At 49.8% G+C, this 17000-nt stretch overlaps 1 protein-coding gene and 1 long non-coding RNA gene across 2 annotated transcripts; both read left to right on the top strand.

The window, feature by feature from the left end:
* The first annotated feature begins 3692 nt into the window (after nt 1-3692).
* LOC125322549 lies at nt 3693-6607 on the top strand. The gene is made up of 3 exons (XR_007202070.1): nt 3693-3734; nt 5235-5387; nt 6568-6607. It is a non-coding gene; the product is annotated as an uncharacterized LOC125322549 (long non-coding RNA).
* A 3830-nt stretch (nt 6608-10437) lies between these two features.
* On the top strand, nt 10438-15052 carry LOC125322422 (TOG array regulator of axonemal microtubules protein 2-like). Its single transcript, XM_048296116.1, has 4 exons — nt 10438-10670; nt 11854-12070; nt 13404-13490; nt 14669-15052. The coding sequence occupies exons 1-4, from the start codon at nt 10599-10601 to the stop codon at nt 14902-14904; spliced, it is 612 nt and encodes a 203-aa protein (XP_048152073.1). The 5' UTR covers nt 10438-10598; the 3' UTR covers nt 14905-15052.
* Nucleotides 15053-17000: the final 1948 nt, after the last annotated feature.

Below are 17000 nucleotides of genomic sequence, written 5' to 3'. Positions count from 1 at the left end.
TTGGAAGGCTTTTTTATCAACCATCTGGGCTAGAGATTCCATTTTTCCACAAGAGAAAGCTTAGGCTTGCACAGTGTGCACACAAGTCCATTTGAGGACAAACAAATTTCACCTCAGCATCTTTCAAATACAGCCAGTGTGTACTTTATTGAAATAGTAAAGATTCATGATGCTTGGAAAGAACAAAATCCATGAACTACTCCCTTCCCAAGAGCAGGCTGAAATGTAAGTGCACTCAGCTGCCCTCTGTCTAGAATATTTGAAGCCAATGGGAACAGAGGCGCTGTGAGGTGTGAAGGGTCAGGTATCGCTGTTCCCTGGTAGCTGCTCTGAGGGGATTCAGCCGGGCCCAGCAGGACTCGCTTGTTCAGGCTCGGCTTGGTGCTGTCACGAGGCAGCTGCAGGTCTTTCCTCAGGGAGTTGCAGAGTGCCTCTGTCCTCAGGGCTCGGGGAAATCAGGGCGCTGAGACAGGAGAGGCAGCTGAGGGGTCCCTCGTGGGGAGCAAGTCCTGCTGGTGGGCACTGTCTCACAGGGAGTGGGAGCTCTGCGGCCTCAGGAACGTGCCGCTGGCTGTGGTACCTGTGGCACTTGGGAGCTGGCGCTGTGTGGGCAATTGTCAGGTTGAGCCAAGGAGCTGTGCCCAGCTGGGGGGGCTGGGAGAAAGCAAGGAGCCAGAGAGCAGGGAATTCTCTGAGCCAGTGCCAGTTTGTACCTCATGGAAGCCTGGCTGGGAGATGGGGCTGCAGGCCGCTCCATGGCGGGGTGCCTTGCCCGGGGCTGCAGCGCTCATGGCTGACCCTCTCCTTACAGTGACCCCGCAGATGGCCACTGGTGCCGAGCGCCGAGAGGAGCCGCTCCGTGGGAAGGGGCAGAAGGACGGAGCCTCTTTGGAGCCACAGCAGTCCTTGCTCGAGGCACTCTCCTTGCTCAGCAGCGATGACTGGTAAGAAAGGCCCCGTTCACTCTGTCTCCCTCTTAGCGTTAAGGTAGGTTAGGAGAGCATCTTGCTAGTGCCTCTGAGCCCCAACAGCCCAGAGGGCCGAGGGGCACCAGTGAAACCACTCCAGAGCAGAGAGAGGATAAAGATTTGAGAGCAGCCTTTTCTTGGCCTTGGTCTGCAGCAGTGCTCCAGCTGCAGCAGGTCCGTGCTGTTTCCTCGCTTTGCCTGCTGCTCTGTGGAGCTGCAAAGGAAATCTTGAGGGAAGAGAGAAAGCTGTGGGACAAGATGATTTGCTGGCTGAAGCCAGAAGCAGGATGGCAGCAGTTTGGAGTGTAGAGATTTGGGTGCCTCGGGGCCCAGTGGGACTGAGTAAGATTTGTCTCTGGCCCCACTGCTGGCAGCAGTGGCAGGAGTCAGGGTCTGCCTGTGACCTTCCGCATGTGAGTCCCAGGAGCAGCTACAGGGAGTTCTTCTTTCTGAGAAATGCACTGAGTTGTGCTATAGAGTCACTCAGCCTGTCATTAGTCCTGAGGGGCTCATGGCAGAAGAGAAGGAAAAAGAAATAAAATCCTCTAGGAATCTTGCACTTTTGCAAGTCAACTGTTTCCTTCTCACTGCTTCATATGGGCCTGAGATGTTTTGTCAATACTCACAATGTGTCCCAAACTTAGACACTGACAGAAGGAGGCCTGTAGAGGCCCAGAGGTGATAACCCCACAAATGTTAGGTGATACTGGTTGTCTTTTTGATGTCTGGGTTATCATCTACTCACTGCTTCATTCACACTGGGATAAGGACACCATTCACCCTGGGATGAGCATGAAAAATCTGCCGCGATGCATCTCCTTGTGCAGTCGCCTTTGCTCTGCCCTGTCTCTTCTGCTTTCTCTTCCCCATTTCTGTTTGGTGCCCTGTGAGGTGCAGAGAGCTTCTGCAGCTGTGGGGGGGTCCGGGTGACACTCAGGGATGCCCGTGGCATCAGCCGCCAGCCCTGCGCTGCAGCCCTGATGCATCACGCGCCTTCCTGTAGCTCAGGTCCTGCACAAAGCAAGTGCTGAGAGAGGGAGTTGTTTGCACCTTGTAAATAACATGTTGCTGCTGTTTTAGGTAGGGGCTTTTGGGAAAAGCTAGACTTTCAGCTGTTCTTGCCCGGGTGTGGAATCTTCTGGGGCATCCTGCTGCTTTCTTGGGGAATGTGTGAGGTGGAGTGGAGTGGGTGACAGACAGGCCTAGATTGCAGAGTGGAAACTCAGCTACAGAGTGCCAGTGCAGACTCTCACTGCTGAACTGCCTGCTGGGGCTGGCAAAGAAGGAAAATGCCCCAGACACAGCCCAGTGGGACTGTGTCTCAGGGACAGGTACAGGGAGGTGACAAGAAACAGCAGCATGGCACGGTCTCACAGCCTCCAGGAAGCACTGACATAGGGACTTCATGTGCCAGAGACTTCAGAAAGGCTGTCTTGTTAAACGGCCACAAATGAAGACTCTGAAAGCCCTCTATTTGCCTCTTGGATTTGTGTATGCTTTTGACAGCCACAGCAACCTGTGGCAGCAAGTTCCACGATTTCATCACGTACTGCTTGAAAAGCACCTCCCTTTGTTTGACTGAGCCGCCAGCCTGGTAAATTCAGAAGGTGCTGCCTAGTTCTTGGGTGGAGAGAAAGTCAATCTTTTTGGTACTTGCCTTTCAGGGAGCTGAAGGAGAAGGGACTCTTCAGCATCAAACACCTGGCTGAGTCCCACTCAGAAGTCCTTCTTTGTAGACTTCGTGAGGTTTGCTTGGTACTTACCAATGAGGTAAGAACATTGTTCTGAATCGTCCTCCGTGCTTCTTACACGGTGTGTAGAGTAGATATGTGCTTGTTCATCTCCCTGTGTGCTCAGGAACTGCCTTCATTTCTGTTTCTAGACCTTATCTTTCTCATGTCTGTCAGCTCTCTATAGGATCTGTGTGCACATGTAGCTCTATTTACTGGTAGGTCGGGCATCTGACACTCTCCTCTTGGAGCGAGCTGCCATTACAATGCAACGTGCAAATGCAGAAGCGGAGACACTAATTATGTTATTTGCTGCAGTCCAAATCTCTGCCCAAGCTGTAATTCAACACTGCCAATTAGTCTGTAGACTTGAGCTTGTGTTTTCTGTTTCCTGGCTGAGGGCTTCAACTGCTGCTGTTACTTTTTCAAACAGGAGCAAATTACTCTTTTGTCTTTATGACTTGTGCCTTTATGGCTTGAGAGCAGCCCTTGCTTTAATTTGTTTCTTTGTTTTTTGAATAAAAGGGCCTAAAACCAAAGCAGTGGACATTCCAGAAGAATTAAGTAGAACACTTTAAGTGAAATAATATGTTTTAGGCCTGCAGGAAGCAGGCCTGAGGCCTAGCACAAGTAGGTGCCAGAGTTAAGTGCCTTTCTGTGCTTGTGCTCTTCTGCTCTGCCTGTGCTTTTGTGTTCCCCTGGACACAGCGGGAAGTGTTGTCATTTCCTGGGACTTTTGTCTAAGGCAACTGGTTTTCTTTTCAAGGTGATTCTTATGTTTCCCCGCATGACTTCCCCAGGTGACCAACCTTCGCTCAAAGGTGTCTTACTCTGCAATCGTCACTCTTGGAGAGCTCTTTGTGACCTTGCAGAAGGACATGGACTCGGAGGTGGATGAGGTTGCTCGGGTCCTTCTCCAGATGGTGTGGAACTCCCCAGAGTTTGTTCAGAAAGCAGCCAGTCACACCCTGGGAGTCATGGTGGAGCATGTGACTCCTGCACGAGCAATGACTGCTCTCATGGACAGTGGAGTCCAGTAGGTTCTTCTTCTCTTAGTGATATTCTTCACCTTCTATTGTGTGTGGGGGGGAGAAGGGCTGAGAGAGTGAATGGGAACGGTGGGAGGGAAGGGTCCTGTATCCTGCATCTTCTGTGAACTCAGTGACTTGATTCTCCAATCAACCTCACTTCTTTCCTCTTGTCACCTATTTCTGCCCTCGTGCAGCCCTTTAGTTGACAGAATCACAGAGCTGTAGAATATGCTGAGTTGGAAGGGGCCCATCAGGCTCATTGAGTCCAGCTCCTGGCCTTGCACAGAACAAACACGCCAAGGGTCACACCATGTGCCTGAGAGCGTTGTCCAAAGGCTTCCTGAACTCTCTCAGGCTTGGTGCTGTGACCAGTGCCCTGGGGAGCCTGTTCCAGTGCCCAGCCACCCTCTGGGTGAAAAACTTTTTCCTGATATCCAAGCTCAACCTCCCCTGACTCAGCTTGCTGCTGCTTCCTGGAGTTCTCCCAGTCTGTCCGAGTTGCCTAGATGTGGTGAATGGTGGGCAAGTGAAAGTGCCTGCAAAGGCTAAGGATAGAGCCCTGTGGTTTTGTGGGAAGAGGGACAATTGCAACTGCAGCTGTGAGCGCTCTTTGATATTTCACAGCCCTAACCACAGAGGCCTTGGGAAAAACCATGCATCCTCATTATGCCATTCACTTGAGAAGTAAGGAGGGTTCTTGCTGGGGCATGGAGCACATGGGGGAGAACGTGCTGGGTGTGGCACAGCCTGCACAGCAGGTGCAGCTCCTGCCAAGAGGAGTCTTGTAGGACTGTCCTGGCCTTAGAGGCCCACTTGCTATTCAAACTGATGTCTCATGTTAGCCTTGAGATGATGAATCACTGTACAGGCACCTTCACAGGCCGACTGCCATGGGACAGCTGAAGCAGGTGCTGCCTTAAGTGTTGGTGCTGGGCCTGATAGTCCCCAAGAGACACTGTCTAGAACAGGACAAGCTGGCTAAACTGACTGCCACCCTTTCCTCAGCTTTGGAAAAGGGGGAAACGTTCAGATGTATCTCTCGCCAAGCCTCACAGAAGAAACTGGCTGCATTGCAGAATATTCTGCAACTTCATGTCCCACAGCGTGTTTTCCCTGCATTTGTTTCTTTCCCAAGGTCTGCAGATTTGGGGGTAAATGGGTGCAAATATCCTCAATCCTGCTGCGGCTGTCTGTGTAGTGGCTGGCCCCTGATGGGTCAGCCTGGGTTGTCTTTAATTTCCCTCTTTCTCAGAGTGAATTTGGGGAAAGACATTGAGTATCAGATAGTGCAGGGAGACTGAATTCCTCACTCTTGCTTGCAGGCAGTCCTTCTGTAGAGTGCTAACTTTGTGTTTCTCTGCGGACAGAACCTTCTACAGGTGTCCCAAGTGTCAGGGAGAACCCAGGCCTCCTTCCCCCAGCAATGACAGGGAGCATGCTCTGGCCAAGGCCTGCGCTGTGTCCCTCTGCTCCCTGTGCCCCAGTGTCCGCTCTCTTCTTCCCAGGAGCCGCCACGTCCAGGTGCGGAAGTGCGCGGCCCAACTCCTCCTGTCCTTGATGGAGAAAACTGGAGTCACGAAGCTCGCAGGAACGCCCAGGGCTGAGAGGCTGGCGCACGCGGCAGGGACGCTTGCTCAGGACTGTCACAAGGACACAAGGTAATGATCTTCATTTCACCTCCTAAAACAGGAAAACTGTTGGGTGTCTGGCTGTAAAGGGCAAAACCACAAAAGAGTGGAAGCTAAAGGAAATATTAAGTTCCCTCACTGTGTGGATGAGGTTCACAGAGTCACGGAATACGCTGAATTGGAAGGGACCCATCAGTGTCATCGAGTCCAGCTCCTGCCTGTGTGCAGGGCCCCCCAAGAGTCACTCCATGTGCCCGAGAGCATTGTCCAAAGGCTTCTTGAGCTCTGTCAGGCTTGGTGCTGTGACCACTGCCCTGGCTTGTCTGGGGAAATGACTGTGCTGGGGAACCTGAGGTTGTCCCGCAAGAGGGAGCATTGCCAACTTCCTGGGACTTGAATGATTCTTTCCTGAGATCAAAAGAGCCATCAGATGAGCCAGTCAAACAGTTTTGCTTGGCCTTAGGTGCACAAGACAAAGCCAAAATGTTGGCTAATGTTCATCACTGAAGGATCGCATACATCTATTTCTCATTAACTTAAGACTTTCCTAGAAATATTCCAGGGGTCTTTAGCCAATGTATTCAGTCTTTCTAAACCTCTTCTGCAGATTTCTATAATGCTCTTATCTGTGGCTGAATGACCTCCAAATTGCTTCCTGAAGAAAACTGTGGTTTCCTAGTGGCAAAATCAACCCAAACCACCCAAATCCCCTCACTTTGAGGATTCAATTCCCATTAATAGCTGCCAAGAACGCATGAGCAACTAGCTGTCCCTGTGCATACATATGGTATAGAATAATCAAAAGCAAGCATGAGGCATTTGGTCCTGGCTTCCCTGCCAGTTAAAGAAAGGCAAATTACTGTGCAATGGCAGCAAGACACTGCTAATAAGCTCTGACTCAAAGCAGAGGTGTTTTGCTTGTTCCCTGGGATCCTTCGATGCCACAGAAGCGCACCCACAGTTTCAGAGTGAGATTGTATTTTTCTGTTGCCCCACGTTCTCCTCTTGCCTCTTGTGTTCAGCTGACAGCACTGTGCAGTGCCAAGTGGAGGTAAATCTCTCTCTTTGCTGAGTAGGTAATGCCTTCTCATGCAGGTATGGCAGCTGCTGAGTTTAAGGTATCAGCTTATTCTGTTAATGCTCCTCCTTTGTTTGTTCACCTTCTATTCTTTCTTTCTTTCTTTCTTTCTTTCTTTCTTTCTTGTTTTAGGCATTATGGACAGGAGATGGTGAAAATGATGCTGAATCACCAAAAATTTAAAAGGCTTTTGGAACAATCTCTTTCCACCCGTGACCTGGAAGATATTCTGACAAGAATGAAGAAGAAAGTAAGTGCTTGGTAGGAGAAATGTCTCCTTTGTGCAAGTATTGCCACTGCTGATATGAGATCAAACAGACCTAATCTTATCTCATTCCTTTCCTGCCAAATCATTTTGCTCCTGGGAATGAACTGTTGATCTGTAGCCTGTTCATCTGCAGAGCACAAAGGAATTGATAATATTAGGGGAAAAGTGGGGTATTGGATATTTTGAATATTGGCCACAAACAGGGAAGGGAAAGAGGAGAAAATGTGTTTACATTTAAGCATAACCCCCCACCCCACTATCCCTACTCTGCCCCCAGTGACGCAATTAAGTGAGAACAGTGCTTCTGGAGATAACAGAGTCTTTACAAAAGACACAGGAAGCAGTAGTGCCAAGAAAATTTCCAAATATTCAAAAGATGTCCCAGTCAATCCCAATTCCTACAATTACTATCTGTCTTCTGGGAATACTGCCTTGCTGTCATGCCCTGTGCAGCTGGAAGAAGCTTGGTGAATTCAGCAGCATCCAGAGGAAAATCATTTGTTTGCCTGGGGTATTTTTTTATTCTTTTTACCTACGTTATAGAAGGGAGTGTGCCTTTGTGCAGCACCAGGGAGAGTGAGTGTGGAACCAAATCAACTTCCAACACAATGGGCCAACCTCCAAAGAGTCCAAATTTTTCTGCAGCTTCCTTTAAGAGCATTAGTTCCCTACCAGTTTGCATTATTCCCATTTATGCTCAAGAGGAATGCATTTGGGATTTTAGACTGCTGCTCAGTATGGTAGCAGCCATAACCTGCCTTGGGCTATTGAAAACAAAGAGTTGGCATCACTGAACCTCTGGCCTGTTTCCTTCTGTAAGTTCGGAAAGGTTTGCCCAAGCCTTGGTAGCAGTGATCCTGGTTATATGTTGTGTTTTAAACAGGTAATTTCCTATTTTACATTCTAAAGATCCATGGGGTTTCTTTATGCCTTTGTAGGGGATGGAAACGCAGAAGGATGAACACCCATCTGTCGAGAAGCCTGTGAAGAAGAGGAGCGATGGCTCGAAGAAGCCCCAGGCCACATTGCCTTCTAGTAAACGGTACTGAGCACTTTAGTTAGATGTGACAAAGCACGTGGCAAGCTTTACATGTCTCTTCCTCAGGAAAATCTTTCTGGTGGAGATGACCTGTGCCAGAGATTGTTTCCTTTCCCTACAAATGCTCTATCATAAAAAATGTCTCCTTCTGCATTACGCTGAACACAACTTCTCTGGAAGGGTTTCCACAAAAAATGGGCGACAAAAAGACACCCATTGGTTGCAGCTCAGAAGATCCAGTGCAGTGGCAAGGACAGTGCTGTGGAGGCTGTGAGAGGGCCATGTCTCCGCTGCCTCACTTGGGACAAGTAAATTCAAGCAGGGTTTTTTTCCTCTGAGAGCAGTCTTTTTCAGATGGGTGTTTTGATGAGAAGTCCCAGTCTAGAAGCAAGATGCTGTTCCCCAAAATAGCACTTCCCATGCATGTGGTTTGGCCTTCCTGAGTCATGGTTTTCTTACCCTCAGACAGTACCAAGATGAGTAGTAAGTAGCAAGCCAGTTCCTGAGCAACTTTGGTCAACAGGTGTCTCAATGTGGACGTTTTGTCTTGACATTCCTGTCCTTCATACTGTTTGCTTGATGGACAGCATGTTTGGTTTATTTCCCCCTGTGCTGCAATCAGCATTTGAGACAGGAATTTGGTCCTTGCTGTCTCTTCCTGCCAGTGGGAGAGCTACTTGTACCTGTTGTCCTCTGATAACAGAGGGGATTTATTTAGCTCTGTCATGCTCAGCGCTGGCAGGAGAGTGACCACATGCCTCAGTAGCGTAGTCAGGATCTTCCCATGCTCAAGAGAGTTGTTCCCAGTGGGTTTGTTAAGCTGTGGATCTAGTCTCTAGGGAAGCAATCATGTGAGCGTAGTGCTGGGATGTCTGGCTTCTGTTTTTATCCCTCTTACGGATTTTCTGGATCCTTCAGATATGCCCCTATCCATCTGTTCAGATGCATCTGAGCTACTTTTCCAGATTGTCATGCCTGCTGTAGAGACACTTCTCCAGAGGGATGAGTTTCCTTATTATAAGACGCACACCTCCCTCATGATGAGGCATTTAAACATGGAAGTAGCGTCTCTCTTTCCTCACAAAGCAGTGCGACATGTGTACCTGGGAAGCCGTCTGGAGAGAAGTGAGATGCATCTCATCCTTGGTTTTCCTGAGTAAGCACTGGTGAGAATGTTGCTTGCAGATTGTCTCCTGTAATGATTGTGTAGTGGGTTTGGTTTGTAACCAGGCAGAAACACCAATTTAGTGTAGTGGTTTGGTCCAAAATACTCATTACTATTTACCTTCTGTGAGATAAGAATTAGGAGAAATGCAAAGCAGTCACCAAACTTGAAAGAATAGAAAGAAGTTTATTAACAGACCTAAAAGAAGAAAAAAAAAGTCATACCACGCCTTCAGAACACTTCTCCTCCCCCCTGCCTTTCTCCCTTCTTGCAGTGATAATGTAAAAAGACAGCCCTTGAGATGTTCAGTCTGTTTACCACTTCCATAATAACCTTGTTCAGTCCATTTAGGAAGAGGAGTCTCTTGCCCATGCTATGAAAACATTATCGCAAGGAGCCAGCCACCCGGGTTGGTTCTCTGCTTGCATGTGAGTCCCTTCCCCCGTCTTGCAGCTTTTCCCACAACTGCTTTCGAGGGTCCACTCTTGAATTGCTGGGGTAAAATTTTAAGGTTGAGCCGTTCAGAAACAAAAGTTCTCTTCACCCATCTCTGGGAGTATTTCATTTCTAAGAATAGAGGCCCTTCTCCTTCCCTGGAAGCAAAGGGTCTTCCTCATCTTCCTCTTTAGAACTATCTCTGGGAGCATCTCTAGGACCTGAGGTTTTCTCCTTTTCCATTTGGAGCAAAAGTCCTCATCACTTCCATCTCTCCCTGTTCAAACTTCTCATGAAATTACAGCTGCGTCAGCATCTGCTTATCTCAGCGCAGGTGCTTTTGCTCACAAGTACAAGTTGAATGCTCCACCCCCCATGCCTTCATGAAATTACAGCAGGTACTCTGATCGATCATAGCTTCACAACAGAATTTCAGCTTTAAGCATCTCCTCTTTCACTTCCCTCTGGTTTTCAGCTCTTCATAGCGCTAAAAGGGTTAATCTCACCTAGGCCTTGCAGCTGGAATGTGGCTTATCGCTGTTGGTCACATGACCTCTGCCAGACAGCCGTGCAGCTTTAGCTGAATCTTGGCAGCTCTGGAGAGGGGGAGCCGAGCCGCTCCGGCTGCCCACAGCCCTGCTGTGGGGGGGGTTCCGCGGGTGGAACAGGGCCCGTCGGCTCCAGGATGGCCGTGGCCCGACCCGGCCTGGCCTGAGCAGGGCCTGGGCCGGGCCCGCTGGCCCCCACACGGGGCCCGCAGCCACCTGTCCCAGCACCGGAAACAAGACAGAGAGAGTCTGCCTCGGGGTTTCCTGTTCTTAAGTGTGGATCACAGAGGCGGTCACAACTTTAAGTGGCTTAAAGAATTGTCCATATTCAAAGTGGCCAGCTGATAGGTTCTGTCAGGTCACAGAAGGAGCTGTAAGCACTCCTTTGCAAGAACATCACTTCCGGGACTATGCTTGCTAGCCCATGACAGATTGTCATGAGGTCTCCCGTTGTTTTTCAGATAAGGATTTTCTAGCTTGAAATCACATCATTAGGAAACCTCCCCAAGATGTTCTGCTCACAATTAACTGAAGGTATGATCACCAACAGGTCCGCATTTGGTTTTATTTTCCAGGGTGAAGTCTACCTCTGATGGATGCCTCCTACGCCGCCCAAAAGCCCAGGTCACGTTACCTCCGGCTGTGGAAGAAACGGAGTCGCTCCAGAAGCTGTACAATCTCCTGGAAGCCAAGGAGTTTAAGACACGGATGGAAGGAGTGGCACTCCTCCTAGACCTGTGCAAAAGCCGCCCCCAGCTCGTCTCCACTAACACTGTCCAAGTATGTAGGGTGTCTTCATTGTTCCTTTCCTTTAGCTCCTTTCCCAAGCCTGTAGCAGGAAAGTTAATTCAGTGTGTCTTGGCACTACATCCTGGCTGTGTGGGACAGGCTGCTGCCTCTTACCCTGAAATATTTAATTCAGGTCCACGCTTCAGGACAAGTTCTTTCGGTCCAGATGTATTTGGCTGGCAGGTGCCTATTGATGCTGTTCATCAGATGAGGACAGAGTTTTCTGCTGGTGTAACTTCTGCTGTCTCCTACTCCCACTTGGGTTAAGTGAAGGGAATCCAGCCACTGAAAGCGTGGCAATTATTCTCCAGACAAAAAAATGGGTTTGGATGGGGAAGAGAAGTATCAGGCTGGGCAGGTTTAAACCAAGTTTTTTTAAAAGGATACTTCTGTAAACTCCGACTTGTCTTGCACAGGCACAACTCTGGTTACTCGTTTCCATCGGCATCCCTAGTCCTCTTGGTAAAGATGGTGCTCACCCTTCTTGGGGGGGTCTTTTTTCTCTTTGGAAAAGGAGGGAAATGGCTAGGGACAGATCTCTTCCTTCTCCTCCCAGTAGCTGCTTTTTCCCTTTGTCCAGAAAATGGTGCCTGATAATGTGGCTGTCAAGGGACTGAACCTGCTCTAATGAGAGCGGTCCAGCACATTAAATTTCAGAAGTCTACCTGCTGGGTAGACAATTGGTCTGGATCCTGGAAGAGTTGATCAGAGCCCTGCACTTCTCCAGACACAGGTTCTGAGACAGATGGAACAAAACCTGGATCTCCTCCAGCCATAGTTTTGGCAAAATCGTAACTGCCCTCAGAACTTGAGACAACTGCGTAGAAAAAGGGGCATTGTAAATATCTGGTTCCATACTTCGAAAGCAAAGATACCGTTTTGCATCAATAAATGGGATGAATTTAATGACTGAAATGTGGAGAGAAACACCATAGGAACTATTCTGTCCCCACCCAAAGCTCTTCAAAATATATGAAAATCTTTCAACCAGCATGAGATTGCGCAACCATTCCAGTGAGCGGCCCACAGGAAAACAGGGAAATTGTGCAAGCAAGTGCTGACCTGACAGGAAGGATCACTTTCATCTTTTACATTGCTGAGTGCTCACTTCTGCGTCCCTTCCTCAAACAAGGACATTTTAATCCAGCTTTCATGTTGTTTGTTCTCTTCACAGATTTTTGATTATTTTGTCCCGAGACTTGGTGATACGCACAAGAAAGTGAAGCAGAAGGCGCTGGACGTGCTGGCTGAAATCGTAGGCATCCTGAAAGATGGCTTAAACCCGGTGATCATCTGTCTGGTTGAAGGAATAACAAACAACCTAAACTCAAAGGACCCCGGGGTTTATGCCGCAGCTGTGAAAGCGCTGGAAGAATCCATGGCTCACTTAGGTAAGGCTGAGCCCTGGCATGGACTCTCCTCAAGTGTGTCTCTGCCTCTGCGAGTCAAGAGAACGCTGAGTGCCTTGACAGCTGTTGTTGTCTGTGGAAACCTCCAGCTGACATCCACCAGAAGCTGTGCAGGTGCAGTCCTTACGCACCAGTCCCCCACCAGGCTTGAATGTGCATCAGCATTTCCCAAAAGTCCCAGGAGCCCTTGGCTCTGTGCTGCTTGTCTGAAGAGGAAGTGCTGGACTACAGCTTTGCTGGAATTCAGGGCCAAAGGGATTTTTGGAGTTTGCCTGGGCCCCAGTTGACTTCCCAAATGAATAGCTTTGCTGTTGGCATGAAGGGACAGCGGCGCATCAGAACCTCTGCAGAGCAGCCTCCTGGAAGGCTCCACATCATAGGCATTAGCTTCATTAGGACAGCAGGATCAGTTCTTTACTGCATGCTTGCATGAAGATCATTTGGGACCTCCTTTTTGTATCTCATGCAGGAAAGGAGCTCTTAATAATACCCTGCTACTGAAACCCACACTGGGGTGTAGCTCTGTAGTGGTTCCCAATGAAGCAGATTGCCTGCTTTGTCACTGCCAGCCCTGGTGACCCTGTGAGGGACCAAACTTCATCCCACACACGTTCTGTCTCCAGGAAAAGCTTGCCTTGGCTTATTAGAGTGGTAGGACTCGAGGCTTGCAGGCCAATGCAGGCAACAGTAAATTCAAACATGACCCCCAAAACCGCGACAGATAGGCACAAGGAAAACCAAAATACATACGCCGGTCAAGTATTGGGAAATCAGTTCATTTTCCAGTCTCTCTGCCAAGATCTGATTTCACAGATGTTACAGAAACCCACAGGCTACTGAGGCACTGAGCACTAATAGCTCTTGTATGAGTAACTTGGAGTCTTGTCCCTAGATCCACACAGGTAACCTGACAATTTAAAAACAGCTTATCCTTCAGGTGGGAACGGAGGTGTGCATTTTGGAGCCTTCTCACCCTTTTCCATAGGGGAGAGAGAAGATCACCTCTGCAAAGCTCTGGGATGCAAAACCTTTTCACTGCTTACGTGTGATTGAAGTCTTGAGGTCCCTGATGTGAAATGTTTAACATAGCTCCTGGTACAGCAGACAACTTTGGATTTAAAAAGTGACAGGAGAGCTTTTCTTTTGGAATTTAAAATCCTCCCAAGTAGGCTGGAAGGAAAGAAGAAAAGGATTCAAAAATCGGCAGGAATTTCCTTTCTTTTACAAAATGTAGTTGCCCCTGCCCTTTCCCTCCCCACTGTCCTTTCTCTTATGACCTCAGAAGAGAGAGCAGAAATGTGTGTTTCCCTTGTAGATAAAGTATCCCTGATGAAAGAGTTCAGCCACCGCAGGAGTGAACTGAAGGGCCAAGCTCTGCTGGTTGTCACGGAGCATCTCTCAGGTATGGCCTCCCCTTCTAAGGCAAGAGGTCTTCCGAGGCAGAATTTACAGGGAACGCCAGTGAATAGACACTAGAGTGGCTCCTCCAAATCAGGAGGTGCTGAGCTTGTCCCTCCTGCCCAATACCCATGGAAGGTGTATTGGGCAGGTTTTCCCTGGCTGCTGCAGAGGTGTGCAGCATCTGAGATGGGGGCGGCACTCGGCCTCGGGGCTGAGCTCTCACTGGGGCATCTCAGAAGCTGCCTCCAGGAAAGAGAGGGGCTAAAAATTCCCAAGCTGGCTCCTCTCTTGGAAGCTCAGGGACAGCTCTGATCCTTTAGGGAAAATGGTGGCAAATGCTGTTTCAGGGGATCGGTTTGTTTTGTCCTCACAGAATTCTTGCTTTGCTCTTGGAAAGTTTTGAGGCGGAAGCCTGCAGTGCCTGGGGGTCACAGCTTAGGTCAAAACTCAGCACACATGTTAGATGCACGGATTTTGTGCAAGGCAGCCTTTGGGGGCAGAGGGGCAGAAGCAGAGTGCTGAGGCTCCCTGCCTGTGCTGTGGAAGTGCCATTGGACTGAGCATTTCAGGGTGTGCAGTCAGGGTCTTCCTATGTCAGCGCTGCCCAAAATGCTCCAAATGCAGCTGATAATTGATTGCTCAGAGGAGCTTGCTATGTCAGCAATAGCCAAGGGATGGAAAAATGATAACCTCAATATATACTAGAGAAGACAGTGTATAGCCTTGCTTTATTTATAGCCTTGCTTTAGCGGGGTCTAAATCCACTGCTAATTAAGCCAGGTCACAAAAACGGAGTCATCCTTTTTATTAGAAATCTCTCAATTTCCTCTCTAAAGTGCCTTTCAAACCTTCAGCAGTGGGTTTAGACAACTTCTAAATGGAAATAAACAGCAATTTGACATTTTGGTCATTCATCATGCCAGAAACAGATTGTGGAATGATTTAGTAAAGCTGTGAAGTCTGCCACAGGTACAAGGCTCGGATCTGGAGAAATTAGTCCTGAGGGCTTGGTGGTTCTGTTTTGGGGATGTTCAGCTGCTTTGCCCATTTCTGGATCATGGGGCTCTCACTGTTATTTCACTGATCTTAGCCAGAGAGACTCCCAAAATCACAACTAGAGGTAGATCCTTGTTTGCATTAAGGCTGGTGGTTAAGAAGTTTGCGTCTCTCTTCCGGCAGCGCTTGTGGCATGGGTTTATCCCAGGAGCCCCGAAGTCGTCCAGCGCTACGCCCTGCCCGTGCTCTGGTCCTTCCTGGGGAACAAGGCGCTGCCTGTCCGAAGCGCCAATGTCCGCACTGTGGTCACCAAGCTTGCCTGCGCCCTCTACAAGGTGATGGGCGCCAAGCTGAGGAAGCATGCTGCCAGCCAGCCTCCGCATGTGCGGGAAAACCTCTCCGACATTTTGGGCTGGTGAAGGCTCGATGACCTGCAGGAAGATGACAAAGTGCTGAGTTGGACACCTCCGGACGTGACTTCTTAGCTGTGCCAAAAAGGACAGAATGCAAAGGAAGGGTGTGCACCTGCCCCCGCTCTCTCCACCCCCCTTCCTAGTCGTGGCATGGGGTGCCTGAAGCAACTTCCAATTGAGGACAAGGTGAAGGCTGAGCATGGCTCAGCCTCACAAAGAGGTAAGGCGGGAGCTGGGCCGCTCTCTGGCGGGAGGAAGGCTCTTGTGCCAGCCTAGAGAGCCTGGGCACATTGCCAGGGAACAGTTCTGCCCTGCATGTGCCCCCTGCACTGAGCTGTGCTGCTCCCAGTGCCCCGTGGAGCTGTAGGGCTGCTCAGCTGTGGGGCCGGGAGAGGAGCAGGAGGGTGCGTGTGCAGCTGAGCCATTCCTGGAAAGCACAGGCCTCTGGGCTCCCTGCTGTCCCAGGGCAGCCCAGAGGCCAGGCTGTTCCTGTGCTGGCTCTGTGCAAGTGGGTCAGGGTGTCTCCCTGGCCTGCCTCAAGTGGCTGCTGGCAGGAGCATGTTTCCCTGTGCAGCTCTTTAGAAGTTTCCAGGGAATCTCTCACATGAAATACTGTAGCTTCTGATGCTTTATGTTGGCATTGTGGCCTCTGTTATATTTTGTGTTTCCATTTTGCAGGACTGACTGGCTACACTCTTGCGAAGAAGTTTACCGTGGAATCTCCCTCTATGCTCCTTCCCTCCAAGCCATTGCCTCCCATCCAGAAGAGCTCTCCTTCTTCTAACACAAACAAAATAAGGAGCAGAGAGCAGGAGAATGGGAAAAATGTCACCGGCAATGATGATGACAGGAGAAAAAAGCAGGAGCTGAGTTCAGAGAGAAAAGGACATATGGTAAGGACACCAACCTAAGTCCTGTCTGGTGGATTTCCAGTTTATGTGCTGTAGGCAGAGCTCGGAGACCTTTTGCTGTGGTGTGAGGCCAGGGAAGCAGCTGAGCAAAGGGAGAGCTCAGCAGGACACTGCACTTCAGGCTGTCTTTGCAGTGGGTGTGTAGTGCAGGCTTCATGTCCTCAGCGGGTATCAATAGCAGGGGAGGTCTTTGAATGGTTTCTGGCTCTCTTGTGGCTCCTGCTCTGTCTTATGGCTGAGAAAACACCAACAGGCAGTCAGAGCAGCTGAAGTTGGCCAATCTTGTGAACCAATCCTTCTACATTTAGTAAACTACGGGTATGTGTGAACCATCTCTGTGTCTTGGTGCTGTTTTCTGTCAGCTGTGTCCGGTTTGGATGGAGAAAGGTGTTTGCTGGAACAGGCAGTCCTGCAAAGTCAGTTCCAGGTTGTGTCAGCTTTTGAGTTGTACAGCCATGCCCTTGTGCCCAGTTGTCTCTGATGCTATTTCTAGACTTCATCAGCTTCTGGGCAGCTTTATGCATTCTGGCATGGCTTTGTCCAGAGGGAAGGGATAGCAGGTGGCCATGGGGAGAGCAGCCCAGAGCCCACCCCCACGATTGCCTTTGCAGCAGGGCCAGGACCTGCAGTTGTTTTGGGTTTGCCGTGGGGTGCAGGAGGAGGCAGATGAACAACAGCTTTGGTAAACAGAATGTCCAACCCAAAGCTTGTGTACTTGATTCCAGCCTTGCTGAGAAAGGGCCCAGCGTATCCCTGAGAGGAACTGATCCTTCCACTGAAGTTTGAACAGGGCCTGATTTGGCTCTTTAGCTGTGCCAGGGACAATGGGATACTAAGGAAGGGTGTGCATCTGCCCCCGCTGCCTCCACCCCGCTTGCTGGACATGGCATGGGGGCCCTGGAGCAACTTGGGCAGGCAGAGGCCTTCCAGAGAGCAGCAGGGCAGGGAGCTCAGCAGAACTTCCTAAATGCCAGTGAGCCTGAGATGATGGATGTGTGGGAGCTGGAGAGCACCGAGCACGCCCAGAACTCAGCAGCATCGGGGCTCAAAGGCTGCTGGGGAACTGTACGAGGGAAGGGAAGCAGCAGCAGAAATGAGGGGCTTGAGAAAAGCAGGTTTGGACATCCTGCAGGATGGCTTTGTGGGGACTTGGCTGGAGATCCGCACTGGCTGTTAGGTGCTTTAGGGACA

Source organism: Corvus hawaiiensis, chromosome 3 (assembly GCF_020740725.1).
Source record: "Corvus hawaiiensis isolate bCorHaw1 chromosome 3, bCorHaw1.pri.cur, whole genome shotgun sequence".
Classification (NCBI taxonomy): domain Eukaryota; kingdom Metazoa; phylum Chordata; class Aves; order Passeriformes; family Corvidae; genus Corvus; species Corvus hawaiiensis.
Note: the sequence above shows the minus strand (reverse complement) of the source record. Positions and strands in the feature narration are given on the sequence as shown.

Coding starts and splice junctions, on each gene's coding strand:
- LOC125322422 (XM_048296116.1), top strand. CDS start 10,599: ATGGAAGGAGTGGCACTCCTCCTAGACCTGTGCAAAAGCCGCCCCCAG. Junction 10,671..11,853: donor TCTCCACTAACACTGTCCAA/GTATGTAGGGTG, acceptor TTCTCTTCACAG/ATTTTTGATTATTTTGTCCC. Junction 12,071..13,403: donor AGAATCCATGGCTCACTTAG/GTAAGGCTGAGC, acceptor TTTCCCTTGTAG/ATAAAGTATCCCTGATGAAA.